General features: G+C 35.6%; 1 protein-coding gene across 4 annotated transcripts; it reads right to left on the minus strand.

Moving 5' to 3' along the window:
- Nucleotides 1-758: 758 nt before the first annotated feature.
- On the minus strand, nt 759-24,369 carry LOC141350264 (uncharacterized). 4 transcript variants are annotated; one of them, XM_073855158.1, is made up of 25 exons: nt 24,247-24,369; nt 21,866-21,995; nt 21,563-21,721; nt 21,344-21,481; nt 21,048-21,196; nt 20,797-20,900; nt 20,455-20,647; nt 19,939-20,070; nt 19,717-19,860; nt 12,565-12,703; nt 12,245-12,398; nt 11,334-11,473; nt 11,135-11,246; nt 10,843-10,906; nt 10,513-10,719; nt 9,874-10,019; nt 9,659-9,777; nt 7,680-7,804; nt 7,475-7,572; nt 7,096-7,232; nt 5,877-6,001; nt 5,600-5,745; nt 5,348-5,450; nt 1,604-1,746; nt 759-1,018 (listed from the first exon to the last, which is right to left on the minus strand). In XM_073855158.1, exons 1-25 carry the CDS (start codon nt 24,256-24,258, stop codon nt 895-897), a joined length of 3,243 nt encoding a protein of 1,080 aa, XP_073711259.1. In that variant the 5' UTR covers nt 24,259-24,369; the 3' UTR covers nt 759-894. The 4 variants fall into 4 exon arrangements, 3 of the variants coding, with proteins under 3 accessions (XP_073711259.1, XP_073711258.1, XP_073711257.1); XM_073855157.1 differs by having other exon boundaries at nt 11,334-11,470; nt 24,162-24,296; XM_073855156.1 differs by having other exon boundaries at nt 24,162-24,296.
- Between the last annotated feature and the right edge of the window lie 1,109 nt (nt 24,370-25,478).

Raw genomic sequence — 25,478 nt, forward strand, 5'->3', positions numbered from 1 at the left:
TTAAAACTACACTGTGTGACCCTAACGGTAATATTGAGAAATTAATATTCCGTCTATTGAGTTATTATTACATTCAAAACAAACAGCCGAAAGGGTTACCTGTCATTCTTGCCATCAAATCCATGGCGTAAGAAAGCAGTTCCTCACCAAAGAGGCTTTTAAAATAATTCTGTTGTTGTTTTCTAGTTTTCTTTTTATCAAACCTGCGGCCTCGTGACTCTGGCCTTATCACAGCTGTGATGTTATAGAGCTATCATACTCCTACTTAATTTAATTCTTGCAATTATATTTTGTTGTTTCTTGATTTTCTGTATTTTCTAAGCTGCTTTGGAACAACTGTGCTATATGAATAAAATTGAAATAAATATAGAAAGAATATGTTGTAAAAGATGCTCCAACTGAGATTTAAAAAACAGAAATGGAGATGTATATTTTAAATTTGATAGTCAAAATGTTAACAAACATTGAAAAGGGAGATGTAGAAAAAATAAGTTGTTTTGAAAAAAAAGGCCCAATTCTATATGAGAGAAAATATAAAAATACACAAAAAACATAATTTTGGTCAATTTTTACAAATACAACAAAGGTAAGATTGCTGTCCATTAATGTCTACATGTAGTTTTACTATTATTATTGTATTTTCTGATACTAAACATATATGTTCTTACAACTTTTCACATCTAATTTATGAACAGATTTAATCACAACTCTATTTAAAGCTGCTATTTAAAGTAAATAATATGTTTTATCCATGACACAGTGAAAAAAGTTTTATAGTAGGCCTAGAAAACATGGGAGAACAGAGGGTTTTGAAATTATTAAACAACCACAGATTACTAGAACTGGCAAGTTATAATAATAAGTTGCCAAATATGAATGCAAACATAATCTGCCTTAAACAGTTGTTTCCCGAATCTGTAGTCCACGATATTCCTTAACAGCTTTTTTCATATTTTGGTCCGGCCTTAAGTCTGTTCTTCGCAAAAGCTTTTTGTTTATTGGATCAACTCTCCTATATCTGAAATAATATCACAAGATAGCTGTTAACAAGAATTTGATTCAATTTTAAGCAAAAAGCTCACAGCAGCAAACTCAAATGAATGAATAATTCAGTACTTTACATAGAGCTCAGATACAAAACACTCTGACGTGTTTTCTTGTCATTTTTTTTTTTGCCAGACTATTGATGAATTCTGCCAACAAACCGGTATTTCCGAATGGCCTGAGTGAAAATATTTGTATGTGACTAGAGCATTCGACAAATATCATTATCTCATTTTTTAGCGGATGTTGTTTTTTTAAGAGGATTTGCATCCGAGCACCTCATGTCCTGTTTAAGAACTATTAAATCTCTGTTCTGAGATCCGATGCAGCTGGAGGGATAACTTTAATTTTGTCTTGAATTATTTTGTATATTTGTTTTTTATTATGTTTATTAAACTGAGTTAATTTTATAATGAAGTATTGTATACTATACAGTAACAGTCATTTTATAATTCCTAATAATAAAGCATATACATCAGAGTTACTGATGGCTTCAGCACTCAAACAGAAAAGAATCCAGAATAATACAGAAGGAATTTAAGATAAGTTGGTTACTTACATCTTGAGATGTTTTTCAATAGCACGTCGTTCATACACCATTCCTGCATTAGTTTTCACTGGATCAATAAGAAGTTTTTTTGTCAGAGGACAAATTAAATTAGGAGGTATGACAGTGCTGGATGATTCTGGACCCACATATTTCTGAAGCAAAATGTTAGAATAACATTAAATAAAACAATGAATAAATCTGCATTTTTTCTGGATATAAGGTAAACAACGGTTACATATAACATATCTGAATGGTATAAAATGTAAAAAACACAGTCTAAATTACTTGTAAGGAATAACTGACAATGCCGTTAAATTATTTGAAAACAATACACACCCAATATCCCGCTTATACCACAAACATTGCCAAGACAATGCTCTTGTGGTTATTTTAAGACATTTTCCAGGTTAGGTGTGTGTTTTGTGAAAAATAATCCATAACAGTTAAACATTTCCAAACCAATCAGAATAAACCATTCAACAGCCCTGTGGTAAAAAATGTTGATAAATGGGAAATTATTTATTGCTATGAGAATTATTGATAACTAAAATGATAATTCTCAAAAATTGATTTGGCTTATTTTTTAATTGTGAAATTTATGTAACAATATAAAAAAATGTGCATGGTCAGAACACAGCTCATTTACCAAATCCACACATGATCTTAGTTGTCTATTTTCATCTGTCTTTGGAATCAGTAAACTTTTATTGCTTTTTTTTCTCCTAGGGGGTTTTTTACCCCGGGGAGGCAGCCTTCTTGGGCTTCCTCTAGCTTCCTCTTCTAGACGTTACATTAGTAATACGCTCGCTTATAATGTTGAGTCATAGCCGCAGCAAATTTAACTGCTTATGCTATCGTGTATTATGTTGTGCTATCTGTCATTTTTCTGTGCTTTTCACTGCTTCTATTAATGTAAAGCTGCTTTGAAACAATTAACTATTGTGAAAAGTGCTATATAAATAAAATTGAATTGAATTAAATTGAAATTGCTTTAAAAACATTGAAAGAATCTTGTTGTGACAAAACACAAAGCCACAAGACAACTGCGAATTAATGATCATCTTACTGATGTGGAGCCAACAGGGCCATTTTTGAGAACTGTTTACAATTGCAGTGCATCGATCGCTAAACACACTGAAAATATTAATTGTTTTCTCTCACAAACGCATTGTTTCATTTCATATTCATATTCAAATGTTATTACAAAGCTATAGAAAGAGCCATATTTTATGTATGTGGTTCATTTTAAATGTTGTTAAATGCTCTCTAATGTGTAAGGCTGCGTTTACATTTTGCATTAACATGCGATCTCGGTGATCCGTTCACGCAGATCCGATCATCCGTATATCAGGACACGGCGCGTTTACATTTGTCACATAAATGTGGCTTCTGTATCTGGATGTGTGATCGCAAACAGCAGAGAATAACTAGCAAACCCAAAAACATGATGTTCACATTTTAAGCTTTTTTTATCTTTAAAGGCTTTATCTTTGTTTATCTGCAACGTCCGCGCCAGGATGCACGTTTCAGCCAACGTTACCTGAACTCATGGGCGTAGATTTAGGGTGGGACGCTAGGGACATGTCCTTACCAATATTCAGGGAAGACTGAATTGTCCCTAGCAATAATTTCGACCAAACAATTAATCTTTATTTATATATAACCACTGATGTCCGTCTTATTCTTGTGTTTTCTATTTTTTACTTATTATATTTTTTTCAGGAATCATTTAAATGAGATTAGAAATCTTTTGCAATCCCGTTCTGTAAAAATAACGCTCTATGTGGTACACAAACGGTTAACAGCTTTCGTCCTCTGCAATGCCCGCCTCCGTAACTCACATCGCTAATATGATTGGCTTTGCATTTCTTGAGTCCCGCCTCTCTAACTCACATCACTCTTTACTCGCTACGTGTGATAGGATGGGTTCACTTTGTACAACGCGCCAAAGTTCACTCAACAAGACGCGCGTGATTATTCGGGCTACAGGTAAGTGAGGAAGAAAGTATTATTATACCCACTGTAACTGTTTCATGCACAAAATACGGAACAAGTTGTGTCACATTATGATTCAAGGACAGTGTTTTCGCCAATACATGACAATCCCATGTTAACCTGAGGAGTTGCAAACTTGTGTCAACCTTTTATAAATGGGGTGGCAAGGTTATCTAGGGGGTCCCTAATCCATGAAAGAAAATAACCCCAACATGGTAAAAACTTGAATTCATGTCATGATTGCTGAATACTTTACATTACTGCACTGTGCTCATTAATTGAACAGATAGACATAATGTAAGGTTGCATTTTAAACTTAAACTATTTTTTTCACACTGATTAACTATCTGTTAATGAAAAGAAGATTTAATGTGAACTACAGAAACGTTAATAAACGTTGTTCAGGAAACAGCATGATATACATACACCTACTTCAACACTATGATTTTTTTGGCAAAATTAAGAATTAAATATTAATTGCATATTCTTCATTGTTATACAGTAAATATGAATTCATATATGTTGTGATTTTCTTTTCTGACAAAGACTTAAACAGTTACTGTTTATTAGGCTCTAGGACATAACAAATTGTTTATTATAGTACATTAAATTTGGGATGGCACCAGGGGTGGCGAGTCAGATGTCACTGAGTAAAGTGCATACTGAGTTGTATGTTGTTTATGTCAAGTAAACAATGATAAACAGTTTTTGCAATGCGACCATTTTATTTATGTCCCCACCAATGCCAGGATCAAACCTACGCCCTTGCCTGAACTTGACTTTCACCCGCATGCTTTTCATCAACAACAAAATCTGTGTGAAACATTTGGATGACATCCCGACTTTTTAGTCTGCCTGAATTTATACGTTTTTGATTTATGATTTAGGAATATGATTTAACTAAAACAGCTAACCATTTCCTAAATTTCCTGTTCATGTCTCCCTCTATAGTGCATATAGTAATGTAATTTACAAACATATTTATAAGTAACTTACTTTGTATAAAACCAACATTGAATAAATGTATTTGGTTAATGTTATTATGGTTTATACGTGTTTTCAAGTAACTTAAAATGTGTTAAATGAGATAGAAACTGCTGACTGACCAGAAAGAAGTGCAACATTCACGTTGATATGTCACCATGGAAACTCAAACATTATAACGATCAATTCTGCCATGAAATATTAAATAACTCCATAAATAGTGGAAACATGTTAAACATATGACTTAATAAGTTAAATACAGTCAGCAGTGTTAAAATGCTTTTGTATATCGATTTATTTCACAATACGTTTAAGCCAGCTAGCATTTCTCCACAAATATAAATTTGTGCGTCTCTCACCTGCGCTCCATGACATAACGTCCTTTATTTTTGACAGCTGTCAGTGAGAGGAGATGATAGTGGGCGGGGTTTTGTGTGACGTTGGCCTGCAAATGCAGATACGATGGCTGGAATGCGTTTACATTACACTGAGATCCCATCACAAAGCGTCCTCGACTACCTCTGCATCAGGACACACAGATTGGATAACATTCCGAACACAAACGCGTTTACACTTGTCTTTTCAATGTGTATGTGGACAACATCCGGATACAGGTCGCATGTTAATGCCAAGTGTAAATGCAGCCTAAGTTGCATTGGATAAAAGCCTTCAGGGCTTGACCCCTAACAGATACAATAGGGGTCCTGTTCTAATAAAGCTGGATAGGCCTGTGTCTGCATTTTGAGCATTTGTGAATTGTAGTTTCAGAATTACCTTTTCCAACTCATCCATAGAGGAATTTGCATGCTTTTCTGTGCTTTTCCTGGCTTCTTCCTCATATTTTTGTTTGCTGGAATGAAATTGTTCTGCCAAAATGCTTAAAACAAAATTTGGCCAAAGTGTGTATTACTTTATCTGCAGTGCGTTGGTAGCATAACATAATGTTTACCGGAAATTATCTTAAAACACAGCCCTACATACCTCCAATTTTACTAATACTGTATATACATTCTAATAAATAAATACCTGTCTAGAGGATCCTCTGGTTCAGGGGCAATCAGGAGCCCAAATATGGCATCCAGGATCTCTCTCATGGTAATGTGGGCAGAGTAATTTTGGTCAAATATGTTGTGACAGATTCTTCCCTCACTGTTCACATTACAATGGTAAACCTTTACAACAATTAAGAACTATATAGCTTGACTGAAAATGTATATTGTTTAGGGAGTAGACTACATATCTGTTAATTCATTTAATTCATTTATGTCAAGACAGCACATTGAGTGTAGAGTTAAAAGGATACAGGGGTCAAGAACCTCATTAGTGGTGGTTTCACGGGGTACTCAGAACCAAATGAACAATACAGCTCAAAAGTTCCATTTTCATATGGGGTTTGTGGAGGCCCTTCCATCAGAATCTTCCAAAAGGCTATGAAACAAAGCATTGTATTATTATTCTTATCGGTTCACACTATGCTGATATGTCTGACAGAAACACTTCTTGGTTTAAAATAAATATCTTGGATGACATGGGTCTGAGTAAATAATCGGTGAATTTTTCATTTTGGAGGTAAACTACTCCTTTAAGTTAATGTTTCGTTTTTAATGTTACACAGAGATGGCCTAAATGTTTTAACACACCAATCTCAATTGGTAGAAACAATTTATCACAAGGTTGATTGGTAATTAGTTTCCTTTGCAGTGATTCTGTCTAAAGTTTTAGGGATACTCTCGTATAAGTATACAGACATCTTACAGAATTTCATTTGCGTATGTGAATTGCTACACTGTCAGAAAACATGGTTTTCCTTTGACCTTTTCTGTCACTGAAAGGTTCAGTTTTGTACCTTTTATGGGTATACAACACATTGAAATATTGTACCTTTGGGATACAATATTATACCTTAAGCCCCTTTTTTTGTACCTTTAAAGGTACAGTGAAATGTTTTGTACCACTAACGTTTATCTGGTACAAAATTGGTCCTTAAAGGTACACAATAGGTCCTTAAGGTATAATATTGTATTCCAAAAGGTACAATATTTCAATGTGTTGTATAGACGGTTTCAGCAGTAACAACATAAACAAGCTACCTTCGTGGTCATCACGTAACTTCCGGTAAACTCCGCGAAGCAAAAATAACAACAAAGTCCTTTTAAAGTAGTTTATTTATATAACAAGCAAAATAAACAACACGTAGATTACATAGGAACGCGAAACATTTGTTATTTTCGACGAGGTATTTGTTTAAGAGTTCAGTTTCAGCAACTAGTCAGACCATTAAACAGAAACCGGAAGTAAAGTTCAGACCAGACGCTTATCGCACAACCGCATGTGCGCCCGATGGAACGGTCTATACCCATAAAAGGTACAAAACTGATCCTTTGAGGGTACCACCCAAGTGACAGAAAAGGTACAGTTTTAAGCCTTTTTTCTGACAGTGTGATTTCCTCAAAAATTTCAGATTTTTAGTCTTGTGTGACTTATCTAAATAATTGTAGACATTGTTATCAATTCATACTTACTGAAATCTGTTTCCGAAGGCAGCACTGTACAGAAAGGATGGGGTTCCAAGTGAAGATTCTTAAGCTCCTCCAAAATTCTTTTGTCCTTCTCCAAAAAGCGCCCATTCTTGGATTCCATAATTTTCTTTTTCAAGACACTGTAAATAATGTGCAAGTATTAGAAGACTCTTACACTCAAATGTTGTTATTTGTGCCTGATGATAAACATCCACCCTTTTTAATTATCTTTATTATGGGTTAAAGATTCACATACTGCATTAATAACCATGTGATGCTTAATATTTAAGGTATTAGCAACTCTTCTAAAATTACCAATTCCAACAGGTATTTTATCTCATGCACAGTAGATTTGAGGCTGCAGTTTAATGATAGTGCTTACTTCTGTGTAACTGTCACTTTGTTGTCAATCTGTGGGGGTAGTTTCACCTCTGGTTTGACATCATATCCAAAGGTATTGATAATAGTTACAAGGTCCTCCTGTCAAATTTATCAGTAAAAGTGAGAAATGCAGATTTTTAAAAACTAACATGTTAAAGGATATAAATGATTTGTTTGCATTGTATTTTCTGTCAGTATGCATTTACCAGTTTTGTTATTGATGATATATCAAAGTGTTTCTTTTCCTTTCTTAGTTCCATTGACAAAACAGTTTCCATCTCGAAGAGTTGCAAGGCTGCTTTGCTTGTTTCAGGCTTAAAACAGCAACCACCTGAAGGCAACACACAGTTGTGCTAATAAGCATACATACCCTGGCAGAATTTATGATTTCTTGGCCATTTTTCTTGGCCTTCAACCTGACTCCGCTCTTTACACCTGCATGTGAGGACTTTTTGACCTTTTTCCTAGATTATATTAATCAGAGATGATACAGTATTGTGCCTTCTTATTGCGTTCTAGCGCCATCTATCCCGAACTCCTGTACATTTGATCATTTTGACTCTGTCTCTCTTCCAGTTTTGGAGGATATTATTAGACATGAACTCTAACCTTTAGATCAACAACTCTTGGAGTTGTGCCACCATGTCTTAAGCAAGCAGTGGTCTCTTCTTTACTCAAAAAATCTGTAGCCTTGACCCTACAGAGCTGAATAATTATCGGCCAATTTACTAAATAAAAACTAAATCTTAGATAATTTCCAATTTGGATTTAGAGCTGGCCACAGCATAGAGACTGCTTTGGTTAAAGTAATTAATGACGTACAGATGGCAGTCGATGCTGGGTTTAATCCTTTTGAAACGCTTGGAGGATGACGTAGGTATCAAGGGAACCGCTTTAAATTGGTTTAACTCATACCTCTATGAAAGAACATTCTTTGTGAATTTTGCATATACCTCTTCTTCTTCACTGTCTCCTTTAAAATATGGTTTTCCTGAGGGTTCTAATTTGGGCCCCATTTTATATCCATTGTACATGAGCCCTCTTGGCATGGCCGTAGCTACCATTGAGAACACTGAGGTCATGTCCTCTGTAATTTTTTCTTGAAGTTTCGTTTCATTTTGATGTGAAAATAGACGACGAGACAATTATCCTTGCATCTACGGATCGTCACGTGACACACATACTTGCAGATGGCTAAGAAATCATAACTTCTGCCAAGGTATGTAAACATATAAGCACTATTGTAGTAATAATGTGGCAAATGACAATTCTGAAGGCAGTTGTTTACAATAAAGGGTATGCATGTGATGTCACCTTCGGCGAAAGTGACTGCGGTAACGCCCACTGAGTGGCAAAAAGTTTGAGCGAGAGAATTAGCATAGCGTGAAAAACTTGTCTAAAAGTTTTTGTGTGATCGATTGTACTAACAGATTCAACAAAAATTTAGAGCGGCATTTTTCCAGACTGCAAAAAACCCTCAAAGGAGAAGTAAGTTAGTAGCAGTAGCCATATATCAAATTTTGGGGGAAAAAACACTATAAAAATACATCAATGAATACTCTTATTCTGTGTAATTGCAAAGTTTTGTCAGTGAGTCTTCATTAAAAAACTTCCATTATTATGAGCCTTGTGTTCTACAAAAGTGGGATGTTTAATAGTGTAATAGTGCAAGACAAACATATGTCAGGAAAAGCAATGTCTGGCCATATGCCAATGTCCACAGACTACTGTTAAGGCCAACTAAATAAATTTTATGCTGATAATAGTCGGTTTTACTGGAGTTTTCGCAGCAGCTGCTGTGAAAACCAGCCATTTTGTTGAATGTTTTGCCACTCAACAGGGCGAGCTCCAGCGTGGTCATGTGGAAAAGTGACGTTGTTGTTGCATACCCATATTGTTTCTATATCAGTGTAATATGGCATTACAGTACTGCAGCCTTTTATTTAAGTGTTTGAAATATGTTATGTAGGTTTGATTGCTTGCTATTAAATTAAGAGAGTGCTAAACCAAAAAAAAAAAAAAAACACACATTCACTTATTATTTAAGTGTGATAACCACAATCCAGTTTTGAAGTAATGGTTGTAAAAGGACTATATCTCTCTGTTAAAAGTATTAAAAAATTAGAGTAGAAAAAGGATTTTTAAGCCCCAGAAAGTGAAACAAACTTTAAAAGGACAAAGATACCTGTAACATTGCTTATCCCGTGTAGTACATTGTTCTCCACCTTACCAAGTAGCACAGAATCCACAACAGTTTTTGAAGTCATTAACTGGTTTGCAACATGAACTGGATCAGATTTCGATCTGCATTTTGTTGGAAGGAAAACATTTTTTTTTTAATTTTGACTTTTAAAAGAAAGAATCGACAACTGGCTTGAGAGAATTATTAAGGAAACACACCCATAATCATTGCCATCTGTCAAGCACAGGATGCGACCTTTGCAATCTGGAAATCTTTTTTTGATTTGGTTTAGTTCTTGAAGTCCATGATTTAATGCATCATACAGTAAAGTTCTTCCAGATGGTTGAAGTCCACTTACATACTCCTGAATAACAAGGGCACAAATACGAAGTAGATACATTTTAACCAATCAACAAGAATTGATCAAAATGTTTTTTTTTAACATGATCCGCCATAAACTTTAAGGACAAAGATTTGGTTTGAATATTGGACGAGTTAAAGTATCAACTTACAGTACATACAGTGTGTTTTCATTATTCTTTGTATAAATATTGGGAGTGTCTTTTGTTAGTTTTGATTATTAGGGGGGCTTACTCCATCCCACTGAAAATTACACCCTTGATCAACATTAAAACTTTATTCAAGTGTTTAATGCTTTTGATGTTCCTTATTTCTCTACACTTTCCAACATTTTTTATATTCTAAAGAATGTATACAATATTCTCATGTGTATTTCTACAGAATAGAAAAAAATGCTTTAACAAGAACTTTGACAGAGCATATAGTTATGGGTGCTGCGCAACGATAGAAATAGGGCATGAAATATTGATTTAATAGATATTTTACTTAAGATTTACCTTAAAGGTTTCCACTGTTTCTGTGAATGTATGAAGAGTTTTCACATTAGAGTCAAATTCTACAAGGCAGATTACTTGATCAAAATTGTATGCCATGCATCGGTTTGCAAAGCTGCCAAATATTTCTTTGATGGCATCAATTCGTTTCATTGCGCAGTCTTTGTCAAAACATTCCTCTCCCATGGAGGAGCTTGAATCAAAGAGCACCTTTAAAAGAAAACATTTCATACAAATTACTTTTGCATTCACATTAATATTTTGAACAACTAATTTTAAACATAAAAATAACAATTCAGTCTATGCTGATTTTTAGTCCAGTAATACACATACCACAATAGCCTCCTTTGGAGGCTTAGTGACTTTGAATGTTAGGTCCTCTCTGGCATCTCTCAGTCTACAAAGAATAACAATTACACATTTGGTGCATCTGAGACACTACACTTGTTTTTAGAGCTTCTGAATGTAGTTTGTCAATTCGATATGCAAATAAAATGAATTATTTACATAATTTCTCTGGGGGGTACCCATCAGATCTGAGTTGTAAGCCGAGATCTAACTCACAGCCATCAAATTATGGCATTTACAAAAATGTTATTAATAATAAATGCGGAACAACACTTACACATTAGCCAGTTCATCTATGTTCACAGTTGTGGTTTTTCCAGCAGTAGGATCAAAAGCAATCATGTTTTGAGGAGTCATTTTGTCTCTGAAAATGAATACACCTTGTTTTTCTGTAATGGCAAAATATTTGTTAATAGTGATGTACTCGTAATAGAGTCTGGAATAGTATCAGTCTGCAACAACATAACACAACTTACGATGACTGAGCATGACTAAGCATGGTCCTTCAATTCCAATAGCTTTTAGCTGTAGTGGTGGAGTTACAGTCAAGTGAGGAAAGTTTGACAACTCTTCATTCATTTGGGCAAATGTTTTCTCTGGATTGATGTTAAAGCTACTATAAAAAGGCACAGGAGATCAGCATGTTGTTAAAGATAATGATTATTATTTTTAGATATTTTATTTTGTGAATGTTGTTTTTTTCGAATATACAGTATTGTGCAAAAGTCTTAGGCCACCATGCTACCATTAGATGTGTTGTTTTTGCAATTGTATAGTGATCATTTATAATTTTGTCTCAGTCTCTTTATTAGAATAGACCCAGAAAATACAGTAAATGTGTTTGTAGTATTAAAAACAGTATAAAAGTATAAGCTGAAGTGTGAAGTATTTAGGGTAAACTCCCTTTCCACTTGAGCAATATAGGCAGCTGCAGGATCTCTTAAAACAAAAAAAATCCTAATTTCTAATTCTAATCGAATGACTTTAGGACAGTCTCCTCAAAAAAGCTCAAGATGTGTTTCGTGCCAAGAGAGGTCACACTAAATACTGACTGATGCCTGAAGAAGACATTTAGTTCTGTATTTTAATTGGATTTCTGACATAAAAAAATCTTGAAGACAGTACTAAGCAAGCAGTGATTGCAGCTGACAGAAGCATATATAATTTAAAATATTAAACATATTTCTTATTTTTAAACATGTTTACGTGTTTTAATGTGTGGTACATGCAAGGTTGGTGTTGCCTATAGTGGTACATCAGTGGTCTTATTTAATGTGTTAGTGTTAAAAACTGTGAAAAAATAAGAACCACTGCTTAAGGGCATACTGTGAGTCTGCTCCCTTGCTCCATCTAGGAAAGATTCTGCATAAAACAAAATTGGCAATACCTGGAATCAGATGTAGTACCATCATGACCAGTCCAGCGATAGAAGTATTCAATATATGGAGGGAGACTCAGCAAAATCTTCTCAATATTGGTGGCTCTTCTAATTGATGTCTCTCTGAGGTTCGGTTCACTGCAGTTAGGAATTTTTTCCCCCTCTTAAAATGCAAGAAGATAAAGTAAATTATGAAAACAAAATTCTATAGACAAATTACCATTGCTTAGCTTTACATTTCACTCTGACCATGTGACATAATCATTACACTTTTTCAAGCTGTAACACAACATGAACCATCAACAAAAAAATAAAGACTTTTACTGTACCTCTAATTTTATCTAGCACATACATCCTGTCAAAAACCTCAGGCACTCCCGGTACATGCACAGGCTCAGAAAAGCGCTGACTTGTAGACTGTGCCTTCATGTGAAATGGAGCATAGGTTTCATTTGTTGCATTCTCATTCTACAGAGACAAAAAACAGGTTTAAAGGTACCATGACATTTACATTTATGTATTTGGAAGACGTTTTATCCAAAGCCACTAACAGTGCATTATAACGAATACATTTTATCTGTTTGTTTCCCGGTGACTGGACTCACAACCTTTTGTACTATTGCAATGCTCTACCACTGAGCAAACCTCAACTATAATAGATAACATGGACTAACAATTATGCTCCCAAATATCAGGGAGAGCACAAACAAAGACCCCCACTACCAGAAATTTTGAAGTCGAAATCCCTACACTGTTTTTGTATCTTTATGGGTATACAATAAATTGAATTTTGCAGCACAATAGTATACCCTGAAGACCTATTCTGTACCTTAATGAATAATTTGGTACCAGGTAATTTTAAGGGTACAAAACAGTTAACTGTACCTTTACAGCCGATCTGTCTGTTTCCTGACCTGGGCCCTGGATTGTCTGACTATCCAGGGCCCAGGTCAGGAAACAGACAGATCGGCTTACCCATCAGTCTGTTAGCTGCCTTGACATGTCAAGATCACATATATCCCAGCACATAGAGCCTTTTTTACCAGAGTACCAAAACATCTCGACTGTGTCTGTTCCTCGAACAAATAAATACAGAGCCCCGTTTACCTTATTAACATAAAATTAGAACACAATACATTAACAGATAAAACTCAAATGTTAAAATTAGGCCTTCTTAACATTAGACCGCTTACCAATAAAGAACCTATTATCAATAAAATAATTACTGACCAAAACTTAGATGCACTCTGTTTAACAGAGACCTGGCTTAAAGCAGACGATTACATCAGTTTAAACGAATCCACCCCACAAGACTATTATTTTAAACAAGTTCCTCGTCTAAAAGGGAGAGGGGGTGGTTTAGCTACAATATACAACAACATATTTAAAGTAAACCATAAATCTGAACTAAAATTTAATTAGTTTGAAATAATACCGCTAAATATGGAAATATGGAAATAACTGATCGTAACAACAAACAGCTTTCGTTCATTTTAGCTACCATATATAGGCCTCCGGGCCACCTCACAGATTTTCTTAAAGAAATAGCCAGACTTCCTATCTGAGCTTACAGTTTACTGTAGATAAAGCTCTTATCGTTGGTGATTTTAATATCCATGTGGATAACCCAAAAGATGCATTAGGATGTGCGTTTATGGATGTTCTAAATTCTTTCTGTATTAAACAAAACGTGTCAGGGCCCACGCATACTCGTAAGCACACATTAGACTTAATTCTGTCACTCGGACTAAATATTAATGACATCGAAATATCACCCCAGAGCGATGCCGTTTCAGACCATTGCCTTGTGTAAACACGATACTTCTAGATAGGACCGCTCAGTCTACAACATGCTACAGATTAGCCAGAACAATAATGTCCACCACTAAAGATAGCTTTATTAGCACTCTTCCAGACCTGTCTCAAATGAAACATGTAGCAGATAACCGTGAAGATCTGGATATTATAATAGAAAACCTGAACAACGTTTGCTCTAGCACGTTGGATGCCGTTGCTCCCATTTGAAAAAAGAGAATCAAAGAAACAACGCCAGCTCCATGGTATGACCATCATACTGCAGCCCCGTAAAAAAGTAGCTAGAAAAATGGAAAGAAACTACCGAAGGACAAAGTTAGAGGTATGGGGTTCAGCATGGAAAGAGAGTGTTCAACACTACAGACAGGCTATTAAAACCGCCAGGTCTACCTATCTCAGTAAGCTTATTAAAGAGGCCCTTCCACATAAAACCGTTTTTACTTGTATTTTTTGATATGTGTTAGGTCCATGTGTGTTTGTGTTGTGTCGTGAATGTGAAAATTAACTTCCGCCTCCTCTGTCAGCTCTAGCCACTGAAAAGAAATAAGCGGAGAAATCAGGTCAGTTTAAAACTCTTATCAGTGTGACGTGGAACTGATCGAGGTCATTAATATTCATGAGCTCTTCAACTTGAGCCCGCGCCCACATATTACGTGTAGTTGAGTTAGTTTTCATAACAAGAGAGCAAGGATGGCTAAACGTCAACTGTACCGTAATCGGGCCATTGTTTTTCGTCGAGAGACATCATTCCTATTAAACGAGGGAATCATAACAGTTGCTACATATTTGGATGTTCAGAAGAACGCTGGATTTGAAGAGAGACTGCGATTAAAAAGCGGATCCGGACAGAATGGCGCAGCTTATGTGAGTAAAGCACTTTAGTACTAGTGTCACTGTAGTGGCCGGTGTTTTCTCTTCCGAGGGACGCGAATTCATGCTGCACACACGTTGAAAGGGTTTATGATAAAAGACACGCACTCGTGTGTGCGAGTAAAACACTTTAGTACTTTGTGTCACTATGAGTTCTCATTAGAGGGACGCGATTCACGCGAATTCATGATGCACACGCATCGAATGTGATAAAAGACGTGTGTGTTTGTGCATTCGTTACACGTGTGTCGAAAGGGTTTGTGTGTGTGTGTGTGTGTGTGTGTGTGTGTGTGTGTGTGTGTGCGTGTGCGTGTGTGCATCCGCTGCTACACGCGCATCCAAAGGGATTACGATAAAAGACACGTGTTGTGTGTGTTTTTGTCCGTGGGTTTACGATAAAAGACACACGTGTGTGTGTCCAAGGGGTTTATGATAAAATATGCGTGTGTAAGAAAGACACTGTGTCTTAAGACACTCACTTAACATTAAACTGATTACACATGAGATTAAATTGAAAGTTAGTTTGAACGAAAAACTGTTATCCAATAATAGCAGTGGGTGTTTACTTCCAAGTCGTCAATGCAGCCCGCCCATTCAAACGGATCACTTCTCTAACCAGCCTCAAAACCAGGGTACAAAATAGCCTATTACTTATTGCTTTTGATGTTTTTGGATGTAAAAATCATGCAAACATCATGAGTAGACCTCAGACAACAGTCTAAAACAATAAAAACGCCAGAGGAAGGGCACCTTTAAAGAAAATCATAACAACCCTTGTTTCCTCTTTAGCACAGTTGCGAAACTGACTAGAAACAAAGAACAAACAGATAGTAAACTTCAACACAATAGTAACGACTTCATGAACTTCTATACTAACAAAATTATGTTTATTAGGGAAAACATAGAAACTACGCAAGCAGCCACCACTCTACCCAATAGTACATTTACCACTAGATTACCATACAAACATCTTGAGTCATTTAGAAGAGCTCTCTAAATTAGTAAAGTCATCCAAATCATCGTTCTGTATACTAGCCCCCGTTCTCACAAAATTACTAAAAGAGGTATTTCATGTAGTGTCAGACACGGTACTAAATATCTTTAACTCATCTCTAGAATTAGGATACGTTTCAACAGCTTTCAAACTAGCAGTTATTAGACCGCTCATTAAAAAACCAAACCTTGACCAGAGAGATCTTAATAACTTTAGATCAATCTCAAATCTACCTTTTCTTTCTAAAATATTAGAAAAAGTAGTGGCAAGCCAGCTACGCACATTCATAGCGAATAATAATACATATGAAAAGTTCCAATCAGGATTTAGGCCCCACCATAGCACAGAGACAACGCTGCTTAGAGTTACAAATGACCTCCTATTAACATCCGATCGTGGTCCCAGCGCAATTGACTTTGTCAGTGACGCATGTATCATTCGTATTTTGCACCGGTGCACAGCGGGTTTTTCCCTCCACAGACGCATGTAAGCAAACTAGGGAATGAACTTGCGCTCCCTGGGCGGTTCAGCGCAAAAAAGGAGGCGTGTTCCGGCGCAAACCATCCCTGATGCTATTTTGCAATTTCAAAAAACAATTGCGCCACTAACCAAAAAAAAACTAGTCTAAAGTCAGTGGCGCGTTGTTCATTATGCTATTTTAAGGGCACATGCTTGACCATAATGTATAGAGTGCACAACGCGCACACACTTATCTAATCTACACAGATGCAACAGTTATTTTTGCAAATCATAAATTGTTACAATAAAAAATATTAACACATGAGATAAGGGAAATCATTGTGGTGATAGTTTGTATTTATTGTGTGGCTGCGTTTAATAACGATTAAAATATTTTCATAAGTTTGTTGTGTGGCTGTATTTGTTTATTTTATGTTAATAATAATTAAAATGTTTTCATAAGAAACCTTAATGTATATGAACTTGATTTGTAAGTGTACTTTGGGGTTGGACCTTGCTTGCGTTTCTTGGGTCCGATTTCAAAGCCCCCAAACCCTTTCAGCAGTGAGGGTGGTTGCAGCGATGTCCTCTGCTGGCGTCAGGTCATGTGTAGAGGCAGATCCACCTCCCGTTACACGGTGTGCCCGATTTATGCTGGCAAGCTTGGGATTCCCCCGTCTCCTGACATCATTGTAGCGCTTGGCGCAACGATGGGGATCCCAGCTAATGAGACAATTGTGGCTGTTTTCTCTCACGACCTACGCTGATTTGGGCGGGTTTCTCCTATCCCCATACAAAACAACTTCTCTGTCTTTGACTGCTCTTACAAGAACGTTGGTCTCCTCGGCTTTGAACCGATCCTGGCATGCGCCTGGTAAATCCGTCATAATAATAGCAACACTCAATGGAACTTGCGCCCTTGCGTTCTGATTGGTTTATTTGATGTTACACCCAAACCTCACCTATAAATAATGAACCTACTTCAGACCAACCCCTTATTGATTTGCGCCTGGCGCAAGAGTTATTTCTCCCGCTGGGAAAATAGCAACAGCACCCAAGATCCGCCCACAAAGTCACTTGCGCTTTGCGCTTCACACTTGCGTTTCAGATCATTAAAATAGGGTCCAATATGTCAGATGACAAGATGCCCATAGATGGCTGCACGGTGGTGCCATCTTCCACGATTAAGAATTTAGGCGTAATGTTCGACAGCAATCTATCTTTCGAATAGCATTCTTCCATCTTAGAAATATCTCAAAAATATGCCATATGCTGTCTGCATCAGATGCAGAAAAGCTTATCCATGCTTTTATGACCTCTAGAATAGACTATTGTAACTCGTTACTCCGGGGATGCCATGCAAATCAGGTAAACAAGCTACAGCTGGTTCAAAACGCCGCCGCAAGAGTGCTTACTCTATCTAAAAAGTATGACCACATTAGTCCAATTCTGTCATCCTTACACTGGCTACCAGTTAAATATCGCATACAATTTACAATATTACTAATCACCTACAAAGCCTTAAATGGCCTAGCGCCCTCGTATATAAAAGAACTACTATCAGAATACAATCCACCACGTAAATTGCGATCACAAAATTCTGGTCACTTAATTATCCCTAGAATATCAAAAGTGTCTAAAGGTGATAGATCCTTTTCCTACTTGGCCCCTAAGCTCTGGAATGATTTACCAAATAATGTTCGAGTATCAAACACAATCGATCAATTTAAATCTAAACTTAAGACATTCTTCTTTAACAAAGCATTCACATAAAATGTCCAGTAAATGTACTTTTCCCGCAGTAGTTATTTTGTCTAGAACAAAGCACACACATACCTCATATGGGTAATATACTATTGCCGCAATAGTTAGCCTGTCTGGAACCGAGCTGACTTAAACCACTATAATGTATGACACTTGAGCGTAATATGCGCCTATAAACGGGAGGGCAACGCGTGTTTGCTTATCACATAGTACATGAATGCGCAGCAGCACAAAACCGCTTTTAAATATGAAAGATTAAAGGATTGAATGTAAAAGATTATTATTGAGTCTCTTAGACATAAATGAGGACCAATTATGAGATGTTAGAAGGCGCAAAGAGCAGCTTCACCTGTAGCCTGTAAATAAATGCTTTGCTTTAAAGGAGCATTTCACCCATAGAAACATTAATCTTTATTGAAAGTGTGTCATATTTGTAGTCGAAATGTAACATACATTTCGAATTTGGTGCTTTTTGACAGAGAAAAGGGGTGTTTGTAGTCTCACCCCCTCAACAAAGATATTGGACTTCCTGCTTTCAATGATACAAAATGATGATTTTACATCATTGAAGGAAGGAAGTGCAACACTGAAATCTGTATTTCTCCTGTATCAGGGGAAACTGAGGGAATGGTGCACGACCATTCAAAAACATGACTGGGGTTCTAACTATACAAAGATTAATGCAAATGGGTGAAGTGTCCCTTTAAACAAATGCATCTGTTTCTAAATGCTACCTAACGGATTTATTGTATATGATGACTCTGTACCTGTGGATATGGTGAGATGAGAAACATTTTTAAGTAATGCTTAAAAAACTCTTTGCTTAAAAATAATGCTGTCCAAGTGCTGAAACGTGCGGAGAGCCGTTTCTTTATCTCCTGTTTGTTACAAATAAAGTATTTTTAGAGTACAAACCTTTACTTACATACTTGTAAATAATTTTTTGATGATATTGGATAACCATACATTTAAAGCAATTAAAAGCCTGCTTTTTACTTCCATGACTAAAAGAAAACGATTCTGAAAGGTTTTAATAAAAAAATAACAATTTCAATACAAGTGTAAAACAACACAATTATTTAACATTAATCTTAAACTGGGGATCTTCTTCCTCCGCTTAGTTTTTCAGTTTACAAAGTCCGGCATCTAAATAGGGATTGGACAGCGCCAGCGCAACAGGGGATGAGAGCTGAGACTCTCATTGATTTATTGCACGTTACGCCCAAAATACTCCCAACAATAGGACCAACCCTTTTCGCATGCGCTCGGCGCAAAAACCATTTCCTCCGTCATTAAATTAGCAAAAGTGGATTCGGACACGCCCATTTAGACGTTGTGCTGTGCACTTTAGACAATGCGCTTAGATCGTTAAAATATGATGGAAAAACCGATGGAATTTGTGTACTAGTAAAACAAATTAAAAGAAATAATAATAAAATCTATTAAATTTGTGAACTAAAACGTTTTCAAACCTCAAAAGATCAGTGGCTTTTGACCAAACAAGGGACAAAGCCACCCTGCGTCATACTCTTACCCAATAAAATACTGTCTGTCAACACTTTAAATGTGCATTATATACCTTTGCTTGAGACATTATGTACGCCCAGCAAACGGGTGCATACTCAAAAACATCAATATCATCAATGATCCTGCCATCAGATCTTTTTGTATTGCTGGGTAACAGTTCTCTGAAGAGAAAGTAAAGTCCTTCAACAATGGCAATCTAGAAATAAAACAAAAATAATGACATTAGCTGCATATTTATATTATGGCTATTAACAATATTACAGTGCTACATCACCTTTTGGACTTTTGTACCAGTTGTATTTTGACAAATGGTCTGAAACAAGCTCTGGGCTAAAGCATTGCATCCACTGATTTTTCTAATGTATGAAATCACTTTCTTGAAACCGTCTCCACGGTTTTTATTTATCTAGAATTTCAAAAGATGATTAGGTTAAGATAAATGAAGCAGCAGTTTTTTATAGATTAAGAAAAAGAATTCGAAAAAAGTAGGCCTATTATTAATAACTATATTATTAATATAGAGGTTATCAGTGTAAACATCTGTTATACAAAAGTGAGACATTATTTATACTTGTTTGTTTAATTGTCTTATTTTTAATAATTTCCTTTAAAATTGTTATTTCTGTAATTCTGTGCTCTCAGTCAAACTATGTAAGGTGGTTATATGCCTATTTTAGTTTCATTTGGTTTATTGACTGATAAATTAATAACATAAGTAGCATAACAAAAATGATATAATCTAAAATAAGTACCATGAAAGTGAAGAAGAAAATCAAAGATGTAAACTTACAATGGCATACAAGGCTGAGAAAAAAATGCTTAGGCCTTTGTCTGTTTGTTTCACTGATGGTGTGATATCAGCATGGCAGAACTCTGTGTTATCTGGTGCATCATCATGAAATGAAGACAACGTGAAATGTAGCACTGTTTCCTCATTAATGCCAAGGTTAAACAGTGGTTCACTGACGTTCCATTCATAGTCTCTATTAAAGAAAGTCACACAAAATTTTATAGTTTTAACCATATTAAAGAAACTAAAATACATTTCAATGGCGCATTTAATAGTTATAAGTTAATATTTTATTACTTTATTATCCTCTATACAATGTTTTCATTAAGATTAAATAATTACTTGAGGTGAAGCACATGTGATGGTATTCCACTTTCAAGAGAAAGTTGTTGTCTCAGCTGAATCAATGTGTCTTTTTCCAAGTCCACATGTATTTCATACCTGCCCTGTACAAATACATTTATTTTTATATTAATGTTTTATATAGTTGCTTATATATTTATAGATCAAAATGTGATAAACACATGCAGAATATTACTTTCACAATGTGTATACACTATATATATATATATATATATATATATGTTTTCTACTTTAAGCATCACGTGACAGTTGACAGTGTCTGGGCCTTCACTTAAAGTGTTGCTTGGATTGTAGCAGGGAGGCTGTCTTAAGTTTTCTTTTGGTGTAAATATGGCATACAATTCACTTCCATTTTCAATGTGTCTGTCTTTCAGTGACCCTGTGAGAATCAAATTGTGCAGAGAAAAAAATAAATTATTGAAATATATAATTACAAACCTTAATGTCATAAGTTTTTTGTCTAATTCCAATACTGTACTTCCTAAGTTTTAAATAAATCATTAATATGACTATTTATAAAACTAACATGTATTGAAAAATGGATCATCTGTCAATGGCATTCCATCAGCAGTGAATAGACACACAGTCATTTGCTCACTGATATTTTCCAAAAAGCTAATCCTTAGAATAAGATCATCCACTGTGTTTTGTGATGGGTCCAAATCTGTACAAAACAGAGATACATCAATATGATTATTTCACCCTTAAGTAATCATAACTTATTTTTTAAAAATCCTTTACTTACCAATTATTTGTTTGCGTGCACTTTTTGGAAATGAATAATATAGGCAATGTCCCCCAAGTGATTTTGTCACTGAGAATCCTTTTGAGAGTGGACATGTGCCAAGTCTCTGAATATCAACTTTCATATTTTGAAATCTGTTCTTTTGAACCCTGGTAAAATCTAATAAGAATGTTTAAATGACAAAAACAAATACTTTTCCATTAATGGTAATTCATTTAGTTTGCTTGCTTTTATATTTATGTCAAATTTGATTACATTTTTTAAAGTGCAGATAAATTTGGACAAATATGGCACACATCTTACTCATGTTATCCAGGTCTTCATCAGTTACACCATCAATGAAATCCTGCACATCCTCAATCCCAAGTTCAAGAAATTTGTTATAGAATATTTCTAGTTTGTGATTTTCTAAAATCTTGTGTATTTTGTTCATCTGCAAAACAAATGTGTATCTATTTGACACAATACATACCCTTGCTCTATAGCAAATATAATTTTTTTGACAGTACATGACATAATTCAAATAGAAACATTATATGTGAACTGTGTTAAACCATTGATGGAACATACTTTGAACATAATTTTGAAAATGGCTAAACAGCAGTATTAGCTACAGCTATATCAAAAAACATGGTGTGTGAATAAATAAATATACCTATAAACAAATTAACATATGAAAAAAAATGGTAAAAAAAAACAAGACAGAACATTATGCATATAAAAATCTGTTTAACATTTTTTGTAAATGTTAGATCTGTGTTTTAAGTAAGCAATAAGGTACGAGAGGCTGTGCTGTATCGTGAATAAGTAACGGCTGAAGGGCGTTGTTAGGCACGACGCGAAGCGGAGTGCCTCCAACCCCTTCAGCCGTTACTTATTCACGATACAGCACTTGCCTCAAGTACCTTATTGCTTTTATAAAACGGTTACCACACAATATTAAAGTAAAAAAAATATTAGTGCAACTTTCATGAAGTTAAATCAATAAAAGCATTCCTTACGCTAGAAAAAATAGTCCCTGACTGCGAACAACAACATGAAAGCACAAATAAAAACAACAAACTGTTCTCAGACTTTGTCTCATTATATGTTTATGTGTTGCTAAGGGTGTTGCTAAGGGCGCAGTGATATTAAATAGAACCGTTGGGTGAAGCGGTCATAGCAGTGTTTTATCATGAATAAAGCACACCTATTGACCAATAAGAATCAAGGATTGGAACTAACCGTTTTATAAGTAAGCAATAAGGTACGAGAGGCTGTGCTGCATCGTGAATAAGTAACGGCCGAAGGGCGTTGTTAGGCACGACGCGAAGCGAAGTGCCTGCAACCCCTTCAGCCGTTACCTATTCACGACACAGCACTTGCCTCGAGCACCTCACTGCTTTTATAAAACGGTTACCACACAATATTAAAGTAAAAAAAATATTAGTGCAACTTTCATGAAGACAAATCAACAAAAGCATTCCTTCTGCTAAAAAAAAATAGTCCCTGACTGCGAACAACAACATGAAAGCTCAAATAAAAACAACAAACTGTTCTCAGACTTTGTCTCATTATATGTTTATGTGTTGCTAAGGGTGTTGCTAAGGGCGCAGTGATATTAAATAGAACCGTTGGGTGAAGCGGTCATAGCAGTGTTTTATCGTGAATAAAGCACACCTATTGACCAATCAGAATCAAGGATTGGAACTAACCGTTTTATAAATGATCTTGTAGAGTGGTTTTATATGAAAATACACACATATAAAATAAATAAATAACGGACTCATTTCTATCTCGTTTGATCAGCAGATGTCCTCAGTGGGTCCAATTCAAGCCCCTCAAAACAATAATTTCAACAGGCAGTTTGTTCTGTTGATTCGATGTGTTATTTTTTTTTATTCGATGTGTTATAGACCATTTCAAAAGATGTAAACAACACTGGTCCAGAAGCACTTCCTGTTTCAGTTTTTTAACACTAGATAAATGTTGGGATAAAATACAACCAACAGAACATTAGAACTGAGTCAAAAAGTTAAACAAACATCTTAAAGATAATGATATATGTGTCAAAAAATAAAAAACAGTCACAAACCGAAACAGAAAGTGCTTCTGGACCAGTGTTGTTTAAATTTGAACTTTTGTCTATAAAGCATATTTTCTCACATTACAATGGTGTAGGAAAAGGGCGAATTGTTTGTTATTGATCAAAGCGGGAAGGTTCAAGGTTCAAGGTATTCTTTATTATCCCAGAGGGGCAATTTTTTATGCAGCCAGCAGATAGAGTAAAAAAACAATACATAGACATAACAAACACCATAAAAGCACACCAAACAATAATAGTAAGTCAATCAAACATTCAAGTAGAAGTATTTAAAAAAACTGGTCACAACAGGTATAAAAGAAGCAGTGCAAACAGAAGTCAACCTTTGCCCTTTTTGTTTTCCATTCAACAAGCTATAGGCGAACCTGGATAACGTTTTTTTTTCATTTTTGATTTTGGATGTTAAAATGATTTTAATAAATAATTACCGTTTTTATAGATTACATTTCTGACAAGTAAATAATGGCCAGAAGGTATAAGCCTACAAATCGGTAACATGGTTTGACGTTAGCCTACCGTATTTTTTGTCAGAGGGATGATGGTAACGACGACATAGCCCCAATCCATAAATGGTAAAAAAATCTCTAAAGAATTCACCTACCTCGCTCGCCATTGTAAATTATGTTATCACCCGAAGAGCTGTTGAACATATGGAAGCATCTGCAATTTTGAGTTTCTGTTTCATTTTTCAGATCAGTTTCCAATTCTTATAAAAGGCGGAGCTAGTCCTCAGAAAAGCAAAAAACACCTAGCTGGCCCATATTTTATCCTTTTACTTTCGCTTATGCTTGTCACTTGCGAGTCATTCATATTCAGTACGTGTATATGAAACGGAGAAAAATAAACAGGCCCTCGATCATTTTATATATTGTTTATAAAACTGTTAGTTCCAATCCTTGATTCTGATTGGTCAATAGGTGTGCTTTATTCATGAAAAAACACAGCTATGACCGCTACACCCAACGGTTCTGTTGATCACTGCGCCCTTAGCAACACCCTTAGCAACCACATGTATCGGTTTGTTGTTTTTATTTGAACTTTCATGCATATTACACATTGGAACACATTTTTGTTCATGGTCAGGGACTATTTTTTCTAGCGGAAGGAATGCTTGTTATTGATTTAACTTCATGAAAGTTGCACTAAAAAGCAATAAGGTACTTGAGGCAAGTGCTGTATCGTGAATAAGTAACGCCTGAAGGGGTTGCAGGCACTCCGCTTCGCGTCGTGCCTAACAACGCCCTTTAGCCGTTACTTATTCACGATACAGCACAGCCTCTCGTACCTTATTGCTTACTTATATTTAAGCTCAGTTGAAACAAATGTTTTACTATGTGACTTTGACGTTGGCTCAGGCCTGGCCATCGGGAACACCGGGATAGTTCCCTGTCGCCTGATGACTGGATTGGCCTGCTGCAAGCCAGCATTTAATTATTGTTATTTTATATTATTCCCCACCCACTGTACTACGTGATCAATTATTCATAGAATTCAGCATTTAATTAATTAAATTAAATAATAAAAAATCCATTAATTAATCTAAATGTTAGTTTTGACTGACATCGAAACGATATGCTTCGATTTACGTCCTCTCTGCGCCCCCGCCAGTTAAACGTGCCAAGTGGAGCAGAAAGCACACAAAAAAGCACTTCAAGAAAAATCAGTGAAATGTTGCAAAATTTCCAAACTGTTCAGGGCTTCAAGCAGGTCAGTTTGCAAATATAAGCGTTTGTGCCCACTTAAATACTGTACTATGCTAAAAGACATATAATTCCATAAGTATTGTACCAGACAAATATTCACATTCTTTTTGGAATTAAGTAGGAGAAGGGG

Source organism: Misgurnus anguillicaudatus, chromosome 17 (assembly GCF_027580225.2).
Source record: "Misgurnus anguillicaudatus chromosome 17, ASM2758022v2, whole genome shotgun sequence".
NCBI lineage: Eukaryota > Metazoa > Chordata > Actinopteri > Cypriniformes > Cobitidae > Misgurnus > Misgurnus anguillicaudatus.

Coding starts and splice junctions, on each gene's coding strand:
- LOC141350264 (XM_073855156.1), bottom strand. CDS start 24,212: ATGGATTGGGGCTATGTCGTCGTTACCATCATCCCTCTGACAAAAAAT. Junction 19,861..19,938: donor CTGGTACAAAAGTCCAAAAG/GTGATGTAGCAC, acceptor TTTTATTTCTAG/ATTGCCATTGTTGAAGGACT. Junction 7,805..9,658: donor CGGGATAAGCAATGTTACAG/GTATCTTTGTCC, acceptor TGTTGCCTTCAG/GTGGTTGCTGTTTTAAGCCT.